At 57.3% G+C, this 20134-nt stretch overlaps 7 protein-coding genes across 7 annotated transcripts; 6 read left to right on the top strand and 1 right to left on the bottom strand.

Annotated features, from left to right (window-relative positions):
• The first annotated feature begins 554 nt into the window (after window positions 1-554).
• Window positions 555-1980, top strand: GGTG_09935 (plasma membrane proteolipid 3). The gene is made up of 3 exons (XM_009227795.1): window positions 555-743; window positions 841-947; window positions 1013-1980. The coding sequence occupies exons 1-3, from the start codon at window positions 649-651 to the stop codon at window positions 1060-1062; spliced, it is 252 nt and encodes an 83-aa protein (XP_009226059.1). The 5' UTR covers window positions 555-648; the 3' UTR covers window positions 1063-1980.
• On the bottom strand, window positions 1709-4021 carry GGTG_09934 (hypothetical protein). The gene is made up of 4 exons (XM_009227794.1): window positions 3764-4021; window positions 3544-3553; window positions 2293-3412; window positions 1709-2202 (listed from the first exon to the last, which is right to left on the bottom strand). The coding sequence occupies exons 1-4, from the start codon at window positions 3855-3857 to the stop codon at window positions 2173-2175; spliced, it is 1254 nt and encodes a 417-aa protein (XP_009226058.1). The 5' UTR covers window positions 3858-4021; the 3' UTR covers window positions 1709-2172.
• Window positions 4022-4144: 123 nt separating this feature from the next.
• Window positions 4145-6607, top strand: GGTG_09933 (SET domain-containing protein 8). The gene is made up of 3 exons (XM_009227793.1): window positions 4145-4897; window positions 5005-5895; window positions 6152-6607. Exons 1-3 carry the CDS (start codon window positions 4682-4684, stop codon window positions 6254-6256), a joined length of 1212 nt encoding a protein of 403 aa, XP_009226057.1. The 5' UTR covers window positions 4145-4681; the 3' UTR covers window positions 6257-6607.
• A 2114-nt stretch (window positions 6608-8721) lies between these two features.
• GGTG_09932 (transcriptional activator protein acu-15) lies at window positions 8722-12692 on the top strand. The gene is made up of 5 exons (XM_009227792.1): window positions 8722-9352; window positions 9415-9820; window positions 9892-10489; window positions 10563-10920; window positions 10994-12692. Exons 1-5 carry the CDS (start codon window positions 9263-9265, stop codon window positions 12293-12295), a joined length of 2754 nt encoding a protein of 917 aa, XP_009226056.1. The 5' UTR covers window positions 8722-9262; the 3' UTR covers window positions 12296-12692.
• A 201-nt stretch (window positions 12693-12893) lies between these two features.
• GGTG_09931 (hypothetical protein) lies at window positions 12894-13330 on the top strand (the record flags this gene model as incomplete). Its single annotated transcript, XM_009227791.1, has 2 exons — window positions 12894-12914; window positions 13052-13330. 2 exons carry the CDS (start codon window positions 12894-12896, stop codon window positions 13328-13330), a joined length of 300 nt encoding a protein of 99 aa, XP_009226055.1.
• Window positions 13331-14829: 1499 nt separating this feature from the next.
• Window positions 14830-17182, top strand: GGTG_09930 (hypothetical protein). Its single transcript, XM_009227790.1, has 3 exons — window positions 14830-15588; window positions 15680-15964; window positions 16071-17182. The coding sequence occupies exons 1-3, from the start codon at window positions 15328-15330 to the stop codon at window positions 16602-16604; spliced, it is 1080 nt and encodes a 359-aa protein (XP_009226054.1). The 5' UTR covers window positions 14830-15327; the 3' UTR covers window positions 16605-17182.
• Window positions 17183-17744: 562 nt separating this feature from the next.
• Window positions 17745-19949, top strand: GGTG_09929 (hypothetical protein; the record flags this gene model as incomplete). The annotated part of the gene is made up of 2 exons (XM_009227789.1): window positions 17745-17830; window positions 17890-19949. The coding sequence occupies 2 exons, from the start codon at window positions 17745-17747 to the stop codon at window positions 19796-19798; spliced, it is 1995 nt and encodes a 664-aa protein (XP_009226053.1). The 3' UTR covers window positions 19799-19949.
• Between the last annotated feature and the right edge of the window lie 185 nt (window positions 19950-20134).

The following is a 20134-nucleotide window of genomic DNA, read 5'->3' as shown; positions in this document are numbered from 1 at the left end:
CCCTCCCGTCGACCCCGACCCCCCCCCCAATGAGCTTTTAGTTTACGCATATGATGCAAGGATTTAGGCCGAGAGCTCACGCCAGAAGCTGGGCTAGTCGAGCTTGTTTCACCTCTGACCTCGATGCGTAGGGCTGCACTTGGCGCCGGCTGGCGGGATCGAAGGGCACAAAGGGAATTAGGACAAGATAATCTGTAGGTGGTCGGGGGCATTAGCGGGCCAGGGCGGCCGGCCCTCCCTCCTAGCGCATTACCGTCCCGTCTTCTCTGCCCAGCAATATGTATGACGCATTTGCCGTCCTCCTATCGACCGTTCAATCTTGCTCCTCCGGTGCTCAAACGGGGCGGTACTTCGGCAGCACGCAAAGCCAAGGCTCCCGAGTGGCACTGGCTACCTAAGCAAAGCTGCGCGCTGCCGGGGGGGAAGGTGTATGTGTGGGTGTGTGTCTGGTGTGTGCGTATGCGCTTGCGGTGGCACCTCTTGGGAGTCCTCCCCCAGCAAGCAGCACCCATTCATTCCACAGTCCGAAGGACCAGGGTCAGGCCATTTCCGCATGCCGATTCCATCTAGGTTCCCAATTATTTAAAAACGTCCACGCCCGCCGTCCGTGACAGCAAAAACAAATTCATCCCTCCCCATAACAATCATATGACGACTTTCCTCGCCGCAGAACACCAATCACCCAAACACAAACAAACACAACCCGACACCGACACACCCGCCAACATGCCTTTCACCGCCAGGTATGTCTTCTTCGCACCGCGCCTACTCGTCTATTTCCTGATCGCGCTGCAAGAGCCTCCCTGAAAAGCGAAAGCATGCTGACACGACCTCTCACAGCGACATTTGCAAGATCATTCTTGCCGTCATCCTCCCCCCTCTGGGTGTCTTCCTGGAGCGTGGCTGCGGTGCCGACCTGCTCATCAACATCCTGCTGACCCTTCTCGGTGCGTTCCCGCTCCCTCGGCCTTTGACGCGACAAGGCGACTCACGACTAACATGCCTATCCTAGGTTACCTGCCCGGTATCATCCACGCCCTGTACATCATCTTGAAGTACTAGAGGGCGCGCCGGCGAGCGGTTCCATCTGTCGACGATCCCCTCTGCCGACCCGATGTTGCATTCGATTACTTGGGAGCTTGCATTCGACATCCGCCCGACTCGTCAACCACAAGCGCCGTAACCTGCAGCGAAAAAAACCGGCACCGAACTCTGGTCGGCAGGCGTCATGCGCGATTGGGGGCCCAGCCACTACCGACCAATGATGCATCGGCGATGAACGACCTCGGCTGACACCCTGCAAGCTCCCCGATGTGGGAGTGGGTCGCTGCAGCCCTCATTATGACGTGGCTGGCCAAGTGAACAACAAGGCCCAACTTTCATCTTACCATGGCTCTATCCTTCGCTGGGTGGATTGTGGATCGGAGACGGACGGAACTTTTCGGCCTGCGCGGATGCGTCGTTTTGTCTCTTGTTTCTACCTTGTCATCTCGTCCATTCTAGCCTTTTTTGTTTCGTTTTTCTTCTCATGCGAACGCGACCTTTTTCTGGTTCGGGGCACTGGGGGAACTCAAGACTCTGGGTCTGGCCGAGAGCATAAGACGATACGCGACATAGCTTTTCTCGTCACCTTAATTCTGATACCCTTCACCAACCTCAACGTGCATGATCAAACTGCTCACAAGGTGTGATATCTGTGCACTGATGTGCCGCTCGGATCCTGACGCGCTTTGTTGACCTATCAGTTTGACCAGCTGCGGACTGTGGCCCTGCGGGAACCTCCCTCAATTGGGTCAACGAATAATTGTCGAGTCGGTTGCTAGCGCTCATCTGTCGCTAAGATGACATCATTCCGCCCACGCCTCCAGCCGCCATGTTTTCCCAACCGCCCACCACGCTATCCGCGCTCATCCCTTCAAATCTATTAGCTAGCCTCTATCGAGTGTAGTGTAGCTGAATCAGAGCCAAGGATTAGAGGACCACTTGAGAAATTATGACCTGACCGATCTGAGATTGCCTGAGGACCAGACGTGACATTGAAAAGGCTGTTGCTCCACGTGCGATGCATATGCTCTCCCTGCAATATGCCAGGAGACCTTTCACTGGGATAACTATTCTCTTCACGTCTTATCATCGCCTGGCACACTCTGCACAATATCGATTCCAGCCCACTCATCCGCGCCCCATCTTGAAAGAAAGGATCTATGGCACATCAGCCGGCCAAATCCACTGCCTAGGTATTGGAGAATCGCAAGTGCTTACGCGGTGTGGCAAAGGGAGGGGGAGACTTACATCATTCTTACCAACCGCAATCAAATCGTCCTCAGATACCCTCATGCCCCCAACACCTTCAATGTAGGCCACGGGTGCGTCGCCGACGCATTTCCTTGCGACCTCGCCAACCGTAGAGTTCTTCTTGACCAGAACGCAGTCCCGAAAGACAAACTTGGACTCGGAAGCACCCGACCCGAATGTGGTTGTGTTCCGTACCGGATACACGGGCACAAGGCCGAGCACTTCGGCGGCCTTGGACAGCACCTGCACAACGCCCGTCGAACCGAACCGGTACAGGACCATATCTCGAAGGTTCTCTATTCGGTTCCGGTTCTTGTCATCGAGCTCCTTGAGCCCGCCGCCTTCGGGGTCACCGGCCTCGATCAGATCCTCCCTTGTGTCGACAAATTCGCTGCCCTCAGTGTAGCGGATGTAGCCCTGTTTAGTCATCTTGCGCAGGAATATCTCCGACACGGCCGAGCATAGAATGATGCGGTTGGGGTCCTGCATCTTTGCGATCTTGGCCACGTTCTTGTCCGAATCAGGGTGGTCGATCTTGTTCAGTGCGATCACCGTCGGGAACTTTTCGTCGGTAAATGCGTTGACCACACGGTCGATCGTGGCCTCATCCCAGCTTTCGAGCGGCTCCTTGAGCGCCAGACGGTCTAGGGTGCGCGCCACTACGCGCGCCGTACTGCCGTAACCGCTAAACTGCGCCTGCAGAGTCTCGACGGCCGTGTGTTTGGCCGCGACATGGCGGCGGCGGATGCTGCCCCATTTCTCCATCAGGTTTCCTCTGATCCAAGCAACCACCTCAGAGCGCAACCAGGCAATGTCGACCGAAGGATCGTAGCCACGCGTGTTCTTTCCTTCAGCGTCTGTTGTCCCCGACGCGTCCACCACGTGTATCAGCGCATCAGCGTGCCGTAGATCGTCGAGGAACTTGTTGCCCAACCCTTTTCCTTGGTGAGCCCCAGGGACGAGCCCAGCGACGTCGAGGAGCTCGATAGGTACCGACCGCCGGCCGTCGACGCACGAGCCGTGATTAGGCTTGCAACGCTCCTGGACGCCATGCCTGGCGCAAGCGCAGTCGATCTGAAGGTAGCCGATCGCTCTTTGAGGATCGATAGTTGTGAAGCTGCGTCAAGTATCCATGGAAAAGAATCGGGGGTTGTCAGTGAAGCTGTGGGCAATGCACCTCTCATATGCTGAAAGTATATGGGCCCAGATATAGTCTGAGGGTGGGTATTCGTGGGTTGGTTTCCATACGGGAAGTTTCCTGTAAACGGTGATATCAGCTGCCTGTTCCGGAGGCAATACGCTTTGGGTGGCTCGCGTCGTACACATGCGACAGAGGCGCGACAATAGGGGATGCACGGACAAGGAGAGAGTATAGGGGCAAATATATGGGCAGCCGAGACATCTGGCCCGGAGGCAGGATCGCCCGCGAAGCAGGGAGCAGACAAGGGTGCGATGTAGTTTTACCGACCGACTTTGGAGGTTGCGTCTGTAAGAGAGTTGAGTGTGCTTGACTTGCCCGCGCTGGGCTTGCCAACCAGGCCAATCAAGGGGTCGCGAGGCATTCTGGGCAATCGATCGAGTCCGCTCTCCCATATGCGCGCAGAAATTCGAGGGTCAGCTGCTGCGAGCACGGGTAATTCTGGTCCATGTCTGGCGAGGGTGCCCAGCCAAGGAAGCCGAAGAGGTTCGCGATCGCAAAATCTCGAGTGCTGTGCCCCTCCTGGTTGCGCAAGTTCCTGGCGGGGCAGAAGCAGTGGATCCACAAGCCCGCGATCAAATTGATGGGGCCCACTCTAGAATGGAGCCTTACAGCGGTTGAAATGCGCCGCCGAGAGTCTTGATCCGTAAGGGGCCATGATATTGCGCACAGTTGACAGATGCGACCAGGCATCTTCACACCAAACCGGCGCCTGCCACTAATGCGCGGAAGCCTTATGTTTGGATTTTGATCGAGCCGGAGGACATGACACTCTAACTTTGATCCCTCACCACACAACTACCCCTCCGGTCACGCAACTCGCAACGATTCCAGATCCTACTCCAAGCAACCCAAGATCATCATGTCACAAACTGAGCTGCCTATCGAATCCTTGCCGATATGGGCTCGTTTCAATAGTGTCATCTTCGACGGCGCTCGCATATCTCAGGTCAATGGGAAGGGCTTTGGTCTCGTGGCCGAGAGATCCTTCCAACCTCCACCCGACAGGACCACGCCAACCCACCGCATTGTCTCAGTTCCGGCGGAGCTGGTGTTGAATGCAGAAGCAGTGGATGAGTATGCAAAGGAAGACCGGAGATTCCGGGAACTCCTTGATGCAGCAGGCGGTCAGGTAGAGAGCCCAACGCGTGTAACCCGACGAGACGGTCGGTAGCCTCGAGACACTGAATGATGCTGACGCGCAGCTGCATCTCGGCTCAGTCCTCGAGGGGAGATATTCTTCTCTTTCTTCTAGTTCAGCTTGTTTTAGTATGGAAGAGTGAAAAGAATCAAGGGCTATCGAATCCATGGACGCAATACATCAAGTACCTGCCTCGAGCAGTACCCTTACCTACTCTGTGGTCCGACGCTGAGCGTCTCCTCCTAAATGGCACATCACTTGAGGTACCCCTTTTCTTTCTGTCCTCCACCATCTCTGCCAACTTGAAGTGACTCATCTCTACCTGCCCACCTCGTTACCAATGTGGTCCATACACTGACCCGGATCATAGACGGCGGTCCAAGCAAAGCTTCTCGCTTTGGAGAGGGAATTTGACGACCTGAAGGAGAAGTCTTCAGCACTGGCGACATGGAACGAGATTCTGTGGGAGAACGGTCCTGTAAAGCTCCGGGACTGGGTCGTTCTGGACGCCTGGTATCGTTCTAGATGCATGGAACTCCCCCGCGGAGGCTCATCGATGGTGCCATGCATAGACATGATCAACCATTCTCGACAATGGACGGCGTCGTATACACAAAATCCCGACGACGGCAGCGTCGATCTGTGCCTGAGCCGCGACACCGATGTCGCGGTCGGCACGGAAATCACAATCTCATACGGTAACGAGAAGGCGCCAGCCGAGATGCTTTTCAGCTATGGGTTTGTGGATCCGGAAGGGGGCCCAGAGATGGTCGTTCTACCGGTCGAGGTGCCGGAGGATGACCCGCTCGCTAGGGCAAAGGCCTATATCTTTGCCGAGTCTCCCACTATCAAAATCGCCCAGTTGGAGAGCGGGGATGTCCGGTGGGAGTGTCCGTTCGCCCACCTCCTTGCTCTCAACGAAGAAGACGGCTTGGGGATCCACATTCTACAACTCACCGACGGCAGCAGGCGGATGAGGCTGTTCTGGGAGGCCGAGGACGTCACGGATTCAGTCAAGGATCTCGAGGCGGTCACGACATCGCATGCGCACCACGCAGTCTTCCGGCTTCGGGCAGTGGTGCTGGTCCAACAACAGCTAGAGACCCAGGCGCAGCGAATATCGGCGCCGGCGGGGTCCGATGACCTCCCGAACACGCACGACCCCCTGGCGGTTCGACCGACTTGTCGGGAGGCGGCGTCCCGACTAAGGGTTGCAGAGGCAAAGGTGCTACGAAGCGCTATAGGTTGCCTCGAATTGGAGGTAACACATACCCCGTTTCCTTGCTTGGACATCGAACCATTTCCCCCAACAAATCTTGCAACCTCCATTGTCCACGCGAGCCTAGACCCACGCACCTGTGCATTCGTGCATGCATCGAATCCTACGAGCTAGGTCTCTCTGGGGATGGCGTCCTTTTCCAGCTGCTATATGTGCTGTTTTTTCTTCCCCAATCTTCCTCGTCGTCTTCGGTATGGGCTTCTAGGCGCGCTGCTGACCTGCACCAACCCTTGCACAGAAGGCACACCTCCTCGAGGACGAAAGCGTGGTAGCGTACCTCGGGCCAACGGAAATTTCCCAAAATGACTTAGCTCCTGGCTCGGGGTCAACCGACTTCAGTTGAGCCGGGGCTAGGGTGGTACCCTTACAGATTTCCACGTGGGCAGCCGACAGCCTAACCGCCAGAAACCCAACAGGAACATTTGTAGCGCGGCATGCATTCAGGTGAGATGTTACCATAGGTCGATACCGCATACATGGAGGCCAAGCGGTGCTCCTGGCAGTCTGCTCACGGTCTCGCCGGATGTAATGAATGTAAAAGGCGAGAGATGTCTGCACTATTGTCTCCTGTGTGAATCTGACCGAGAGTCGCAATGTGGCAAAACAAGCCGAGTCACTGGATAACTACCAGGTACATGCCTATCACCTGTGGCCATGGTGGGAACACCTCGAATACATATCAAAAGACGACCGTTCTTGCTATTACTTGTGATATATGCTCCTAGGTATACTCGGCGACTCACCATGAAATGTCTCAGGCGCCGATACCGAAACCTGGACCCCAGAGGTGCCTATGCGTGGTGCCGCCGGTACCTACCGCCGGACCACTTTTACCAGGTTGGTCTGGGGCCCCAGATGCGGGGAACCTGGGTCATGGACGAGGCTAGTGATTCGCGATGCGGTTTGTGCCTGCCAACACGAAGCTTTTTTCCCTGGTCTGCAATGGCGAGCCTGGATTTCGGGCATAACAGGAGCAGAAGCAATATGGAATGCCCCGTTCTGTTTTCGTGCAAGGCTTGGGGATCCCGGTAATCAACCTAGATCTCTCCCTCGAATCCGGGGGCAGCCGCAGCGTAGATATTCAGACGAATTCAACCGCCATACCTATGGCCTTGAACGGCGCGAGATGTACCATGCGTTGGTTAGAAAGGGTAGGCCTTCCGTCTGAATGACGGAATCCAAACTGCGAGGAGATAGCGAGCGCCATTGCGAGAAAATGCCGACCTTGGACGTGGAAAAGATCTGCAGTCACAGGGCCTCCCGCCGCTGGAAATTCGGACATGACGCCGATGAACCAACTTGCCTATCTCGCTCAGTACAGCTTACTGGTCGCCCGACGTCAGCATACTTGGACTTTACGGGTGCAGTGGGTGTCAAGTCTGAACGCATGCAAGTTGCTGGGGATCAATGCTTGGTGATCAACATCCACGGCCTCCAGGCTGGGCTGTTGGTGGGCGGTCATACACCGCTCCTGGGGAAATAAGCTTGCGCACTTCCGCAAACGGTACATGTAGACGGTGGTGATCTGAATGTTTGCGAACGTGTCTGTGCTGCGTGTGCCAGAAGGACACCCACGACACGGTCGCCAAGTTCCCCACAACGCCCGCACTCTATTTGCCGAGTCGACCACCGTGGCAACATGATTGGCGATAGCAAGCCTGGGCGCCACAGGAGGATGCGCAAGATTGGAGACGAATCTAGGCCTAATTCTGATGCTGTGACGACGACCAAGCACTGCCGGACCAAAACCACAACGTGCCGGGCTGTTGTATTCCATCCGAGAGTGGTTGAGCCAAGCCATCCTGCCACCCTGTATGACCCGACTCCTTCCCAGAAACCCAGGAACCCAGGAACCCAGATGCGCTAGACTCCTATGTACCTACCTAGTCCTGCACTTCCAGTTCTTTGGATCCCGTCGTAGGAGGGCGAGGGCGAGCAACCCAGAAATCGCGATGCGCCGCATGGTGCAAGATGTGTGGCGTGTTGTTCGACGACCCCGACCTCCATGTCGTCCGAGCGCCAACGTTTGGTGCTTGTGGCGGAGCGCCTGTTCGTGTGTTCAATCAAACGGGTCTTTCCATAATGTTCAACCATCTTTTCGATGGCATGTCTGGGAACTGGAGATTGTCACGAGGCGGGTTTGCACGTTGACCTCACTGCCATGCGGCTGTGATGATCGACGGCGACGCAAGAAGCACCTGGCAACCTGCCTATGTAATATCCAGATGGAGCTTCTCACGCGGTATCATGTCTTCCTCAGACACAGAATCCATTGGATGATTTTATTCGAGCTTCTGAGGGACATAGAATGTAGCGCGGTTGTCCCTTGCTTCCCATCTATCTTGCATTTGCACATATATCCACTGTCTGCAAGGCTCCTATCAGGTACCTAGGCTAGTAGATAGGTACATAGAGGTACCTGATAGACACATACATAAGCGGTAGGCATCTCAGTAGGCGGAGAGTATCCAAGAAACGTGTGCACACTTGGGGAAGGTTTAGCAGCAGACCAGATTATGTGCTTAGTGGTGGGTGGACTTTTCATCTGCAATCAATCCCCTTTCAGGTCGCGAGACGGCCGGGCTGCCTTCATGTTTCTGATCAGAATGAAAACGGCACAGCACATTTGCTGCGAGCTGATTGGGCGCAGGCTACAGGGGCATACAACCAACTTCGAAATGGATGTCATGCCCCATTTCTTCCGCTAGCGCACCTTCCCTCCCCCGGATGATGCCTGCGCTTCTCCGCAAATTGATCCCTTTTTACCCACCTGAACGCCCACCACACAATCTTGACCAGCCAGCCCAACACTCCTTCCTTTCCTACCTCTTCCCCCCTTTCAAACCTTGTCTTTTGGGAGCTTGATGGCTTGCTTTTCTGCCCAAGACCGCCGCACAGTATTCTAATCTTTCGTCTTCCTCGCCCTCTCCACGCGCCCGACTCCGACCTTCCCGCCCGTCAGCCTTGGCCGTTTTCCCCGTTACGCACGGTCATTTATTGTCTGTGGCTGCGACCCAGACAGCTGGAGCCAGCCGCCTCCTTCCTCGACCTTCCCCGCGCCGAAGCTTAACGGAACAAATCAGAACTAGCCCTTGGCCTGAACGCAACTCTACATCATACGATACCCGCGCAAGCATTGCCAACGCCCGCCGTCAAAACGACCGAATCTCCACCCACGCGCATTCGACGACATTGAGTTGTAGAGCCCAAATCCGATCTTCCCCACACAAACGCTATCGGCGACGTTTGTTCCATCCGATCCAGCACACTTCTTCGACCTCCTGAGCCAACACGCCTCCCCCATATCATAGCCTGCGCGTCAACGACGGCGGAGGCCTCGATTTCCACCATGCCTGGGATTCTGCCCATGAAAGTGATCAAGGTGGGCACGAGCTCGCAGAGCCGTATCGCTCAGGCCTGCGACCGCTGCCGAAGCAAGGTAAGTGTCTTATACCGCCTTTGCGCATCATTCGGGAACCTCTGTGTCTAACATTACGGCAGAAAATTCGGTGTGATGGTATAAGGCCGACGTGCACGCAGTGTGCCAATGTCGGGTTCGAGTGTCGGACGAGCGATAAACTGAGCAGGAGGGCTTTCCCCAGGGGGTACACAGAGTCGCTTGAGGAGCGTGTAAGAGCACTCGAGGCCGAAGTCCGTGATCTCAAGGACCTCCTGGATGAAAAGGATGAGAAGATCGACATGCTGTCACGGATGCACGGAAACAGCCGTCGCATAACTGAGGCGCCCGCCAGCTGCACGACACCGCCTCAGGACCCTAGGAGAGACTTCCACGGCGTCACCCCTCCAAAGGAGGACACTTTCCGTGTCCAGGCGTCTCCTCTCCTTCTGGGCGTCGAGAACTCCGACTCATATTTCATGGGCGCTTCAAGCGGCCGAGCGTTTATCGGTATGTGCATTTTCGCCTCTCTCACTGGGTGCGTTTTGTGTGCCAACCAAGCTAATGCCATGCGATCACAGAGGCGTTCAAGCGCAAGATGCAGGAGAGCGGCAAATCGTGCGCAGACTTCAACACCGAAGCGTTTCTCCACATCCAAGGCTGCTACCCTCTCGTAGCAAACCCACCCCCCGAGCAGCTTCGTGTTCCGCCACGTCTGTTTTCCGATCGTTGCGTCAATGTCTTCTTCCAGGAATGGGCTGCTCTCTTCCCCGTTCTGCACAAGCCGACCTTCCTCGTTATCTACGAAGAGTTTGTGGCAGACCCCGAAAAGGTGAAAAGCCACCACAAACTTGCGCAGCTATATCTGGTGTTCAGCATCGCCGCTCTCTCGGGAGAAAACCCCGATCTCGATCAGATTGCGATTTGTGAGCAGCAGTGGCAGAAGTCGCTTGAGGCCGTCATGATGGACAACACCATCCTCACCCTGCAATGCCTTATTTTGGCACTCATGTTCTGCACCGTCCGGGCGGATTATAAGCGCCTCCAACACTACAAGGGCATCGCCGTCAGTCTGTCCCACAGGCTTGGTCTTCACCAAAGCCAGAAGCGCTTTTCCTTTGGAGCGCTTACCATCGAGACCCGGAAGAAGGTGTTTTGGACGCTCTACACGCTTGACTGGTACGTATTATTGTCTCGTGCGGTGCTGACCTTTTCCTGGCTACTTAATACTGACTTCAGCCTCAACCCTCAGCTTCTCGGCAGCAATCCTTGGCCTCCCCAAGCTGCTGAACGAGGACGACATTCATGCCGAGTATCCATCCGACACGGATGACGAGTATGTGACGGAGAAGGGCTTTCAACCTACACTCCCTGGCGAATACACGCGGCTGTCTAGCGCTATTGCGCTGTTCAAAGCTGCGCGTATTCTCGCAACAGTGCTGGAGAAGATCTATCCAGCTTCAACGTCACAAGAACTGTCCCTGCAAAAGATGACTGCCCTTGCTGCCGAGATTGATGACTGGTCCGAGAAGCTACCTCAGCATCTCAAGCTCACATTCAAGCAAGATAAGCCGTCAACTGACGTTACGGGAAGCCGATCCCCGCTGCTGGTAAGTAAAAGATCCTGCGCAAGGACTGTCGCATGCTTCCGGTGACATGATATACTAATATCATTCTTTCTAGGCTTTTGCTTACTACTACATCCGAACGCTCATCTTCCGACCCGCACTCGGCTCGAGCCTCGGGTCCAAAGCTGCGCCAGCCATCTTCGCTGTGAGCGAATCGAGCAAGCATATGATCCAGATTGTTCAGCTTCTCGAGGAGAGGAATATGTCCTTCTCCTTCTGCCTCAACAAATCGGATCTTCTCATCATCTGCGGCATGGAGCTGCTTTACCGAGGCATCGATCTCAAGCAGGACAGCAAGCTCCTGAAGGATACGGAAAGCCTTGTCAATGCTGTCATTAAAATCGTTGGGAAGGCCAAGGCACCCGGCTCTTACGATTTCAAACGTGTGTCCAACGCGCTAGTCACGGTGGACGACGCCCAGCAGCCCTCGGCGCTTCCTACTCCACCGAGCAACAGTCCTGAGAGTGTGATTTCTGTTCAGTCTCAGCAGAGGGCATCACCCCCGGCCGCTGTTCACAGCGCTTCGTCGACCCAGGCCCACCCGAGGAAAGGGTCTTGTTCACTGGGCCGTCTCGCCGGCGCCAGCATGAGTGAGACTGATTTGATATTGCAGCACGATCGAATGCGGAGGATGACGCTGCCGCAAAATGTGTCCCGGCCGGAACTGCCACGATCGAATTCTCGGTCTTCATTCGACAGTGTCAGTAAATACGAAGGACCGCAGCTCTCGAAGCGAGATCATCGGGTGTCTCTTTCGCAAGCACACATGATGGCGAGGGCATCTCCACAGCCGAAACCAAACGGGGGCCAGAGTCTCGACTTCCTGTCACTCGGGGGGTCTTCACAACGTTCACAACCACCATCCCCCGCCCAGTCACGGCCCCGCCACCAACCTGCAGTAACATCAGCTTCTGCACAACAGCAGGCGCTGTACGCGGCCGCCAGTCATAATGGTCAGAAGATTCCTTCATCGACGGTTTCGGCAGCCGAGTGGGAGGCGCTCCTGGGATCTATGGACGGCGGCCAGGTCAACGTGTATGACGCCATTTACGGTGGCCCAGGGATTTCGTTTGCGGAAACACCCGTTTCGGCGTCCTCCGGGGGTTGGTCACCAGACTCGTGGGACCTTTCAGGGTTCCGGATCGGCCCTGGCGGCGAACTCGACGGGACGCCGGCACCCCAGAGCGTCCTAAGCATGAGCGACGAGTCGCTAAGCTCTGGGGGCGATGACGTCGACCTCGGGCTCGCGGGCAGTAGCAGCGGCCACCTGGATTATCGCCGCCGGCTCGTCCCGACAACCATGACAGCGAGCTCGGACGGACTGATGCTTGATGGGTTTGATACATATGGGCTCTAAAAAATTTCTCGAGTGCTTTTAGCGTTTCTTCATGCTTCTTGCTTTGGTCATGCTGGCTATCCTCTTCCTTGCAATAGTGCTTCGACTTTTGCTATGAATTGCTTTTATGTATGGGCGGGTTGGATTCTCTCGATCTTGGTATTCGAGCTATATAGGGTCTCTGCGCAGAGTATTTCTTTGGATATAAGGGTATGTTTGATGTTTGGGAACGGTTGGAACGAGTTATGACACGCGATTTTGGGCCACTACGACGTTGGAGGTTGGAATTCGCTGATTTCCTGTTCGCAGAGGCGGTGGACCAAAGCTGGGGAGCCATGAGATCTGGCGAATGAAAATTCAGAAGCTGCTCAATGAAGGAAGGTAGTCAAGGGATTCGACAGTCACTTTTTATCATTGGACCATGCTTGAATGGATGTGAGGTGATGTTATCTGCAAGTCATTCAGCACTGTCGGCAGACGGAAGGGCAATGCCAGTGAGAGGCTGAGGCTGTCGCCAGCCTTTGGTTTCATGTTGGCGGTACACAGAAAGGGGAAGGAGGCAGACAGGTGAGGTTGAAACCGTGGGCGAAACAGGGTGTAACTCAAGCTTTGTGGGCCTATGGCGGGCGATCGGTGGGGGGTTGGTCGCCGCAGGCATGGCAGCGAAGTGGTGGACACGGCATCCATCTATGCAAATGATATCAACGGCAAAGGCCGTGACTAGCACCTCCTTGAGCGGTTGATGCGCAATGGATAGCATCTGATAAGCCGTGGCAGGCGGCAGGCAGTTCCTCCTCTCGCTCGTCTGAATGCTCCACCGGGATCCAAGACAAGGACCCAGGCGGCCAGATCCCTGCCCGTCCCGCTATCCAGCCCCTTGGTATCCGGGGTGGGCCGCCTGTGTGGGTGCTGGTCCCCGGTCTTGGCCTGGCGGGCTTGGTGCCGAAAGCGCGCGGAAGGGGAGGCTCCTTCTCCCACAGAGAGCATGCCCGTCGCCTTTCGGGCGCCTGGGCCGAGTGGACACTTCGCTTAAACTGCGAACCGGACTGGAATTGACGGGTGACACGGTTAGATGTGCTGGGGCGCCGAAGCGTCGCGGGACAAGTGAGAGCGCAGGCAGGTGGCAATGGTTGCGCTCCCAAAGGACGACGTCACGTAGGAGACTCAAATAAACGCATATGAAGTTAATACCTGGGATTGGTAGGTCGGGGAATAGAAACGGCGAGGAAAAAAAAACGAGGCAGCAAAGAGCAAAGGGGCACAGGATTCGGAAGGAGCCCGGGTGGCCTTGGCAATGGCACTTTGCTGGGTTTGCCCCGGCTTTTCAGTGGGGCTTGTCTTGTCGGCTTTTTTTCTCCTGCGTTTAAGCTCAGTGGATATGCGCTAGTGCACGTGCTCGTGGCAGCCACAGGCCCCCTCTTGATTAGCGTCGATCACGGGCGACGCTCGCTTCACTGGAGGATGAAGCCAGCATCCATTGAAGGCCCCTAGCTGAAGGAGCAGACAGACCAACTTGCCACTTTTTCTACTCTCTCGCCAAAGACGGGACGACGACTTGATTGGGTGGGCCGCTGTGAATCTGCGCTGACGTTTAGGAGGGCGATACAATTGACAAGAAAAAAAGAGGAGCATTCCAGCATTTCAGCCCCGAGCCGCAGCGGCTGAAAGCGAATTGAAGGCGCAGGTCGCACCCGCTTAGCGTGTCGCACAAGGCGCCCTGCGTTTGCCCGGGGGGTTTGGTCGCTGACCACAGCGTGGATAGGCGCTCTCTGCACCAAGCGGATCCCCTTGTCTGTTTCGGGGTTCTCGCCGGAGCTCCGCGCGCGCAAGAGCGGAAAAAGAGATCAGGCGAAAAAAAGGGAAGCGACAGAGACGGAGAAAAAAAAAAACAAGATACGACAGGGCGGACAAGGAAAGAACAAAGATGAGTAGGCAGCGTCCTGGGCCGATATATCACATCACCGCCCGACCGACCACCCTCCTGTCACGGCCTCTTCCACCGGCTCCCTCAGCTCGACGTCGTCCCGCACGGAACTTTCCTCCACGCCAGCCACCGTGCTTCGTCACTGTCAAAGCAGCAAGCGGGAGGGTTCCAACGGCCTGGCTCAAGTCATTTCCTGTGCCGAAACACCTAGCTAATCTGTCGCCGACGGTTAACCTACACCGACTAACGCTTCTACTCCTCACCGATCTCGCATCGAGCAGGCGACCGACAACCGTCCTCGCTGTAGCAACAGCCATACGACTCGGAGCACCACACATCGCCGTGGAGGCAGAGTCGAGCCCGCCCTTGCGATCGCAGACTCCCGGGGGTAAGTGGGAATATCCAAGCATTGATTGCTGTTTCGCCCCATCATCCCCAAGCACCTCTCGTCGGGTTCGTGGGAATTCGCTCGACCCCGCCCTGTCCTTGCTCCTCCCCACCTGTGTCCAATCATTACCGCCTACCCATGCATGCTATCTCTAAACCAAGCACCGGCCCCTGCCGCGCGACCCGCGGGGTGGCCATGTGGCTTGCATTTGAAGAATGGTCCGACGCACCCTTCAGCGCGAGAACGCTCCAGGCCGGTGGCGCCCGTCCTTATTATTTTCTCGCCTGCCTGCCTAAGCCTTTGTTGGCCTGCACCATGAACGGACTTAAGACTCCCGCCACGCCGCCCCCCGGAACCGTTCTATGTCCGCGCTCCTAGCTGGCTTGAGCTCGAACTCGTGACCACACTCCCCGCCTTAGCTCCCTTCCCTGCTGACGACGCCAATATTAGTACCTGAAGGCGTCGAGCAGTGCAAATCAACGGGATACGCACTGCAGCTGGTAGCTTTGGAGGGCGCATCTTTCTATCGGATCAGCCCCGCGCGTCTTGATATACCGCAAGCCACTCTCACAGCGCTCCTCAGATTCTCTTGCCGAGACTGTCTCCGTTACGGTCTCCTTTGTATCTGAGCGGCTACGAAGCAACCCTCACAGCCTCGCGCACCCCAGGAGGTGCTCAAGCAACCCAGGTCGTCTCGGCAAGCAGGGTCTTGGCCAGCAGCGCATCATCAACCCAGCCATCATGAACATATTACCAAACCCGTCGGAGAAGGCTCCACTCCTCAATGGCTACCCTAAGCGCATATTCCCTCCAGCCCCGTTCGCCGATGCGATACAGGGCCCCTGGGGTGGACGTATGCCACAGGCCATCGCCCACCGCGGCTACAAGGCCGAGTGGCCCGAGAACACCATGAACGCCTTTGCCAACGCCATCGCTGTTGGTGCTCACGCCATCGAGACGGACCTCCATTTGACAAAAGACAAGGTTGTCGTCCTGTCACATGTAAGTCCTCCGGGCGCTCGTGGCAACACGTAATATGATCCATGCAAGGTCGGTAGAGTCCATTTTGACATTAATGCTTGCACGCCCCCAGGATGGTACATTAAAGCGATGTTTCGGTCAAGACGCGAAGCTATCGGACTGCAGTTGGGATCACATCAGCACTCTGCGCACCGTCAGGAGTCCACCGTCCCCAATGCCGCGCCTGGCAGAACTGCTGGAATATCTGACGCAGCCCGGCATGGAGCATGTGTGGCTCCTGCTGGATATCAAGAGGGACGACGACCCTGACGAGCTCATCAGGAGGGCAGGAGAGACGTTTGCTTCGGTCCCGAGCTCAAGACCTTGGAAGGAGAGGATAATAATGGGCTGTTGGGATGTAAGATGACCGAACCGCATACCCGCAGCCATGCACCTCCCTGTAGAAGCAGGCATTTGCCAAAGCGACTGGACGGCACGCGGATGACTGATACTATCTGACACAGGCCAACTACATGCGCCGCTGCAGCCTGCTGCTCCCCGGCTTCGGGGTGGCATACATCGGCTGGTCAAAAGCGTACGCGTGGGAGCTTCTCAAGCACTCAAACGTGTCCTTCAATCTACTGCAGAAGATGCTGGTCGGCCCCGCCGGCACGCGCTTCATCCGGGCCGCAGAAGCCAGGGGCCGTCAGGTGTTCGTCTGGACAGTCAACGAGGTCGAGTGGATGGAGTGGAGCATCAGAAAGGGCGGCATCTCGGGTGTCATCACTGACGACCCGAAGCTTTACCTCGAGGTCTGCCAGAGGTACGCCGACGAGAGGAACGGCGACGCGCCCGCCGCCGGGGACCGCTTCGACCCCAGGACCTCCGCCTCCAAGGAGGACCCGGGCGGGGCCCAGCCCGACTCCAAGGCCTGGAGGTGGACGCGCCTGTACACCGAGGTGGTCCTGATACAGATGCTGGTCGCCGTCTTTGTGCTGGTGATGCGCGTCAGGCTCGGGTCCGAAAGGAAACGGGTCAGGGACGGCATGAGGGGATGAGGCGGGCAGGCGGGAAGGAATTCAGGAAAGGCAATGCGAGGGCACTGGGGTGGCAGGCCACAAATGACGATACCCGTGAGGAGGAGGAGGAGGATAATGAGCGGTTGACCAGTCGGCCAAGGATGCCAGGCGCATTTTGTCATAATGTTCTGGAGGTGTTTGGCTGGACGGCAGGGTCCACCCCGTCCGCGCCCCAGGAATAACCGGGCTTTTATGCTGGTTCCGGCGCGGCCGAGGGGAGAGTGGTCGTCATGGCGATACTGTAGTAGGTAACCTGCTGCTCGCTCGCCTTGGTTCCGAAGTCGTGCGAGCACGGGCACGTGTCCAAGGGGTAGGGGCGGTGATTTTCGAATTTTCATCGGAAGAACAAAGCTCACTTGTAGAGCGGACGCAGCGACAACTAGCACATGCGATCACACCCACTGGGATATACGGGGTCCCGTCCGCTCTTCCCTAGTCAAACCAATGACCTAGCATGTTCATACATCTCGAATGATAGTGATGGTGTCCCACAGCCCACCTATCTATCAACCACCAAAGAACAATCACGGACAACAGGTCAGGCAGGCCCATAACCCCCTCACATCCTACTGCCGCTCATGCAGATACCTCGTCCTGCTCGTCAAGCTCCAGGCCCGCATCCTCGCCGCGTTCCGAGCCGTGCCTAGGCTCGTGAGGCTCATGGACGCCCCCACGCTCGGCGCCATGGCTTGGTAATTCTTCCCGACCAGATTGGGCCTTCATACATCCACTGAATGAGGTTGGTGGCGTTGGTGGCTTGGCCAGTGATTCGACCAGCTCCGCATGTCAGCATTGAAGCACTCCAGCCTATTTTCTCGTGCCAGCTTTGTGCCCACAAGCGAGAGGCCACCCAGGAACAACTTTCGCCACGGCGCCCTCCAACGAGAGAACCTCTAACGAGAGAACATCGCGCTCGCCAGGATGGGGGAAATTATCGAGTCCATCTACATCTCCTATCTCAAATTCGTTCGCGCGCTCTGCGTGACCGCCTGTGATTCGGCAATCAGAGCAGTAGTTCCTCAGTATGACGGCATAAAATGCTCCAGTTCTCACCTCTTGACTGTAAAGCCCGACTGACAGCCGCAACATCGCGAGGCTCCCGGCTTTAGTAAATTTAGAATGCAGATTGCAGACCGTAACTACAAGCTAAGGCTGTACCAAGAGTCCTCGAGGAAACGACATATCTCTGCCGCTGCCGATGTAGAGTAAGCCAGGCCGACCATACCGTCACACAACACACGGGGCTGACTCCAAGCATCATCAGTTCATCCTTATGGTACCGCTATGCCCCGCTCCAGAACAGGCACATCCGCCTGCTACACCTCGAGCCCAGGTCCGATAACGACGCGCTCGCCTTTTCCCTTACCCTACACTCCCTGGACGGCCCGCTCCCGGAGTACGAAGCCCTGTCGTACACGTGGGGGGACGCCTCGGAGACGCACAATGTGGCCTGCAGCGGCGAGGCAGGAGGAGAAGGCCTGCTGCAGATAACGGGCAACCTCTTCAAGGCCCTGCGCCGGCTCCGCGGCAAGGGCCGGCGCCTCGTCCTCTGGGTCGACGCCGTCTGCATCAACCAGGGTGACGTCGGCGAGCGCAGCGCCCAGGTGCAGCTGATGGGCGACATCTACCGGTCCGCGGCCTCGGTCGTCGTCTGGCTTGGCGAGAGTGCGAACGACAGCTCCGTCGCCTTTGCGCTCGCGCGCCGCCTCTGCGCGGCGGCCGCGGCGACCCCCCTCGGCGACAGGGACAGGCCGCTGGACTCGGACGGCGAGCTCGCGGCGCTGGGCCTCCCCGCCTGGACGGCGCCCGACTGGAAGTCGCTGGACGTGCTCTTTTGGCGGCCGTGGTTCACGCGAATATGGGTCGTGCAGGAGATTTGCCTGGCCTGGTCCGCGACCGTGTACTGCGGCGCGGACGAGATCGCCTGGCGCGACCTGGCGCTGGCGGTCCGGTATTTCGAGGTGCGCAACATAGGGCGGCACGTCAGCATCGACGCCATCAACATGCATTCCATGGACCGCGTCAGGTTCCGCATGCGCCCGGATGAGTGGGGTCATCCCGAAGCGGCTTCGCAGCCACCGCCGCCGCTAAGCTTGAACTTCCTCCTGAGGCAGTTCCGCAACTCGCTGGCCACGCAGCCGGTTGACAAGGTCTACGCCATGCTCGGTTTGGCCGCTGACGGGGGCGACTTCGTGGTCCCCGACTACAGCAAGCCCGTGGCCGAGGTGTACCGCGAGCTGGCCAGGAGCCTTCTCGAGCAGTCACAGTCACTTGAGGTCCTAAGCCTGGTGGGGGACCCAATGTGGAAAGGTGTCGACGGCCTGCCGTCCTGGGTGCCCGACTGGTCGACCATGATGCGCGAGCGTCCCTACCTGGTCTCCGCTGTCGCGTTAGCGTGCAACGCATCTCCACCACTACCGGTGACCGGCCGTGCTGCCGTCGGGTTCTCTGGGGATGGGACTCGACTCCAGCTAGAGGGCGTGCTGCTGGACCGGGTCCGGCGCGCGGGCTCCCCGTCGGTGATCAACCCGAACCGCCCCGGCTTGATGCCACTGTCGAGCAGAATCAAGTGGGTGGCAAGCTTGGCGCGCGAAAGAAAGGAGAAGACGAGAGCGGCCGACATGCTTACGTGGGAGCGGCTCGTGCTGGACATGGGCGAGCGCTACGCGGCGACGGGAGAGGATATGGGGACTGTTTTTCTCAGAACGCTGGTGGCCGACACCTGGGAGGTGTCAGCGGGCGATGGTGCACTGAGGGGGGGAGAAGCAGATAACGAAGTTGCGACAACCGACAAGTCCGCCATACTAGCAGGGGCCTACGCCGCGTACCGCCAGGTGTACATGTACTGGCACTCGGGCACCACGCTGACCCCCGCGGTGGAAAATGCGGCGTACAACTACAACATAGCGGTCATCCGCGCCTCCTTTCAGAGGCGGCTAATCATCACCGAGCGGAGAGGGCTTGTCGGGCTCGGCCCCAGGTCCACAAAGGTCGGCGACTGCGTCGTGCTCTTCCGCGGCGGCAAGACGGCGTACGTGCTGCGGGAATGCCCTTCTAAAAGCCCGGGCGGAAGCGGCTGCTACGAGTTCATCGGGGAGTCGTACGTTCATGGCATGATGGCGGGCGAGGGCTTTGCGGGATCACCGGATCTACGATGCTTCGAGATCGTGTAGCGAAGAGGTACTTAAGTTTACACTTGTTCCCACAGTTATAGCATCAGGGGGCGGAGGGTATCGCAACAGTTATCACGGGCACGCAATGGCGGACACCATAAACGCAGCAGCGATGACTACATATTATATTGCGACGGCCCCGAAACCAGGCCAGCGCACATACGCTAATCAGACCTTCTCAATGTTGGAAGCCCGCCCCGCAAGCTCATCAATCTCGCCAGTCGCCGCGGCGGCGCCCACCGGATCGGCGAGGGCGTGGGGCACCAGCTGGTCTCCAAACAGCTCGTCCATCTGCTCAAACACCCTCCCCTTTGTCTCGGAAAAGATCAAAAAGTA

The sequence above is a fragment of the Gaeumannomyces tritici genome, assembly GCF_000145635.1.
Source record: "Gaeumannomyces tritici R3-111a-1 unplaced genomic scaffold supercont2.5, whole genome shotgun sequence".
NCBI lineage: Eukaryota > Fungi > Ascomycota > Sordariomycetes > Magnaporthales > Magnaporthaceae > Gaeumannomyces > Gaeumannomyces tritici.
The sequence above is the reverse complement of the archived record's forward strand: the minus strand, read 5'-3'. Positions and strand labels throughout refer to the sequence as shown.

What these genes read in the sequence shown, in the direction of transcription:
- GGTG_09934 (XM_009227794.1), bottom strand. Translation starts at nt 3,857, where the DNA reads ATGCCTCGCGACCCCTTGATTGGCCTGGTTGGCAAGCCCAGCGCGGGC. An exon ending in TTGCGGTTGGTAAGAATGAT is followed by an intron (nt 2,203 to 2,292) that starts GTAAGTCTCCCC and finishes GATGTGCCATAG; the next exon opens with ATCCTTTCTTTCAAGATGGG.
- GGTG_09932 (XM_009227792.1), top strand. Translation starts at nt 9,263, where the DNA reads ATGCCTGGGATTCTGCCCATGAAAGTGATCAAGGTGGGCACGAGCTCG. An exon ending in GCGACCGCTGCCGAAGCAAG is followed by an intron (nt 9,353 to 9,414) that starts GTAAGTGTCTTA and finishes ACATTACGGCAG; the next exon opens with AAAATTCGGTGTGATGGTAT. An exon ending in ACGCTCTACACGCTTGACTG is followed by an intron (nt 10,490 to 10,562) that starts GTACGTATTATT and finishes CTCAACCCTCAG; the next exon opens with CTTCTCGGCAGCAATCCTTG.
- GGTG_09935 (XM_009227795.1), top strand. Translation starts at nt 649, where the DNA reads ATGACGACTTTCCTCGCCGCAGAACACCAATCACCCAAACACAAACAA. An exon ending in AACATGCCTTTCACCGCCAG is followed by an intron (nt 744 to 840) that starts GTATGTCTTCTT and finishes GACCTCTCACAG; the next exon opens with CGACATTTGCAAGATCATTC. An exon ending in CATCCTGCTGACCCTTCTCG is followed by an intron (nt 948 to 1,012) that starts GTGCGTTCCCGC and finishes TGCCTATCCTAG; the next exon opens with GTTACCTGCCCGGTATCATC.
- GGTG_09930 (XM_009227790.1), top strand. Translation starts at nt 15,328, where the DNA reads ATGAACATATTACCAAACCCGTCGGAGAAGGCTCCACTCCTCAATGGC. An exon ending in AGGTTGTCGTCCTGTCACAT is followed by an intron (nt 15,589 to 15,679) that starts GTAAGTCCTCCG and finishes GCACGCCCCCAG; the next exon opens with GATGGTACATTAAAGCGATG. An exon ending in TAATAATGGGCTGTTGGGAT is followed by an intron (nt 15,965 to 16,070) that starts GTAAGATGACCG and finishes TATCTGACACAG; the next exon opens with GCCAACTACATGCGCCGCTG.
- GGTG_09933 (XM_009227793.1), top strand. Translation starts at nt 4,682, where the DNA reads ATGATGCTGACGCGCAGCTGCATCTCGGCTCAGTCCTCGAGGGGAGAT. An exon ending in TAAATGGCACATCACTTGAG is followed by an intron (nt 4,898 to 5,004) that starts GTACCCCTTTTC and finishes CCCGGATCATAG; the next exon opens with ACGGCGGTCCAAGCAAAGCT. An exon ending in TAGGTTGCCTCGAATTGGAG is followed by an intron (nt 5,896 to 6,151) that starts GTAACACATACC and finishes ACCCTTGCACAG; the next exon opens with AAGGCACACCTCCTCGAGGA.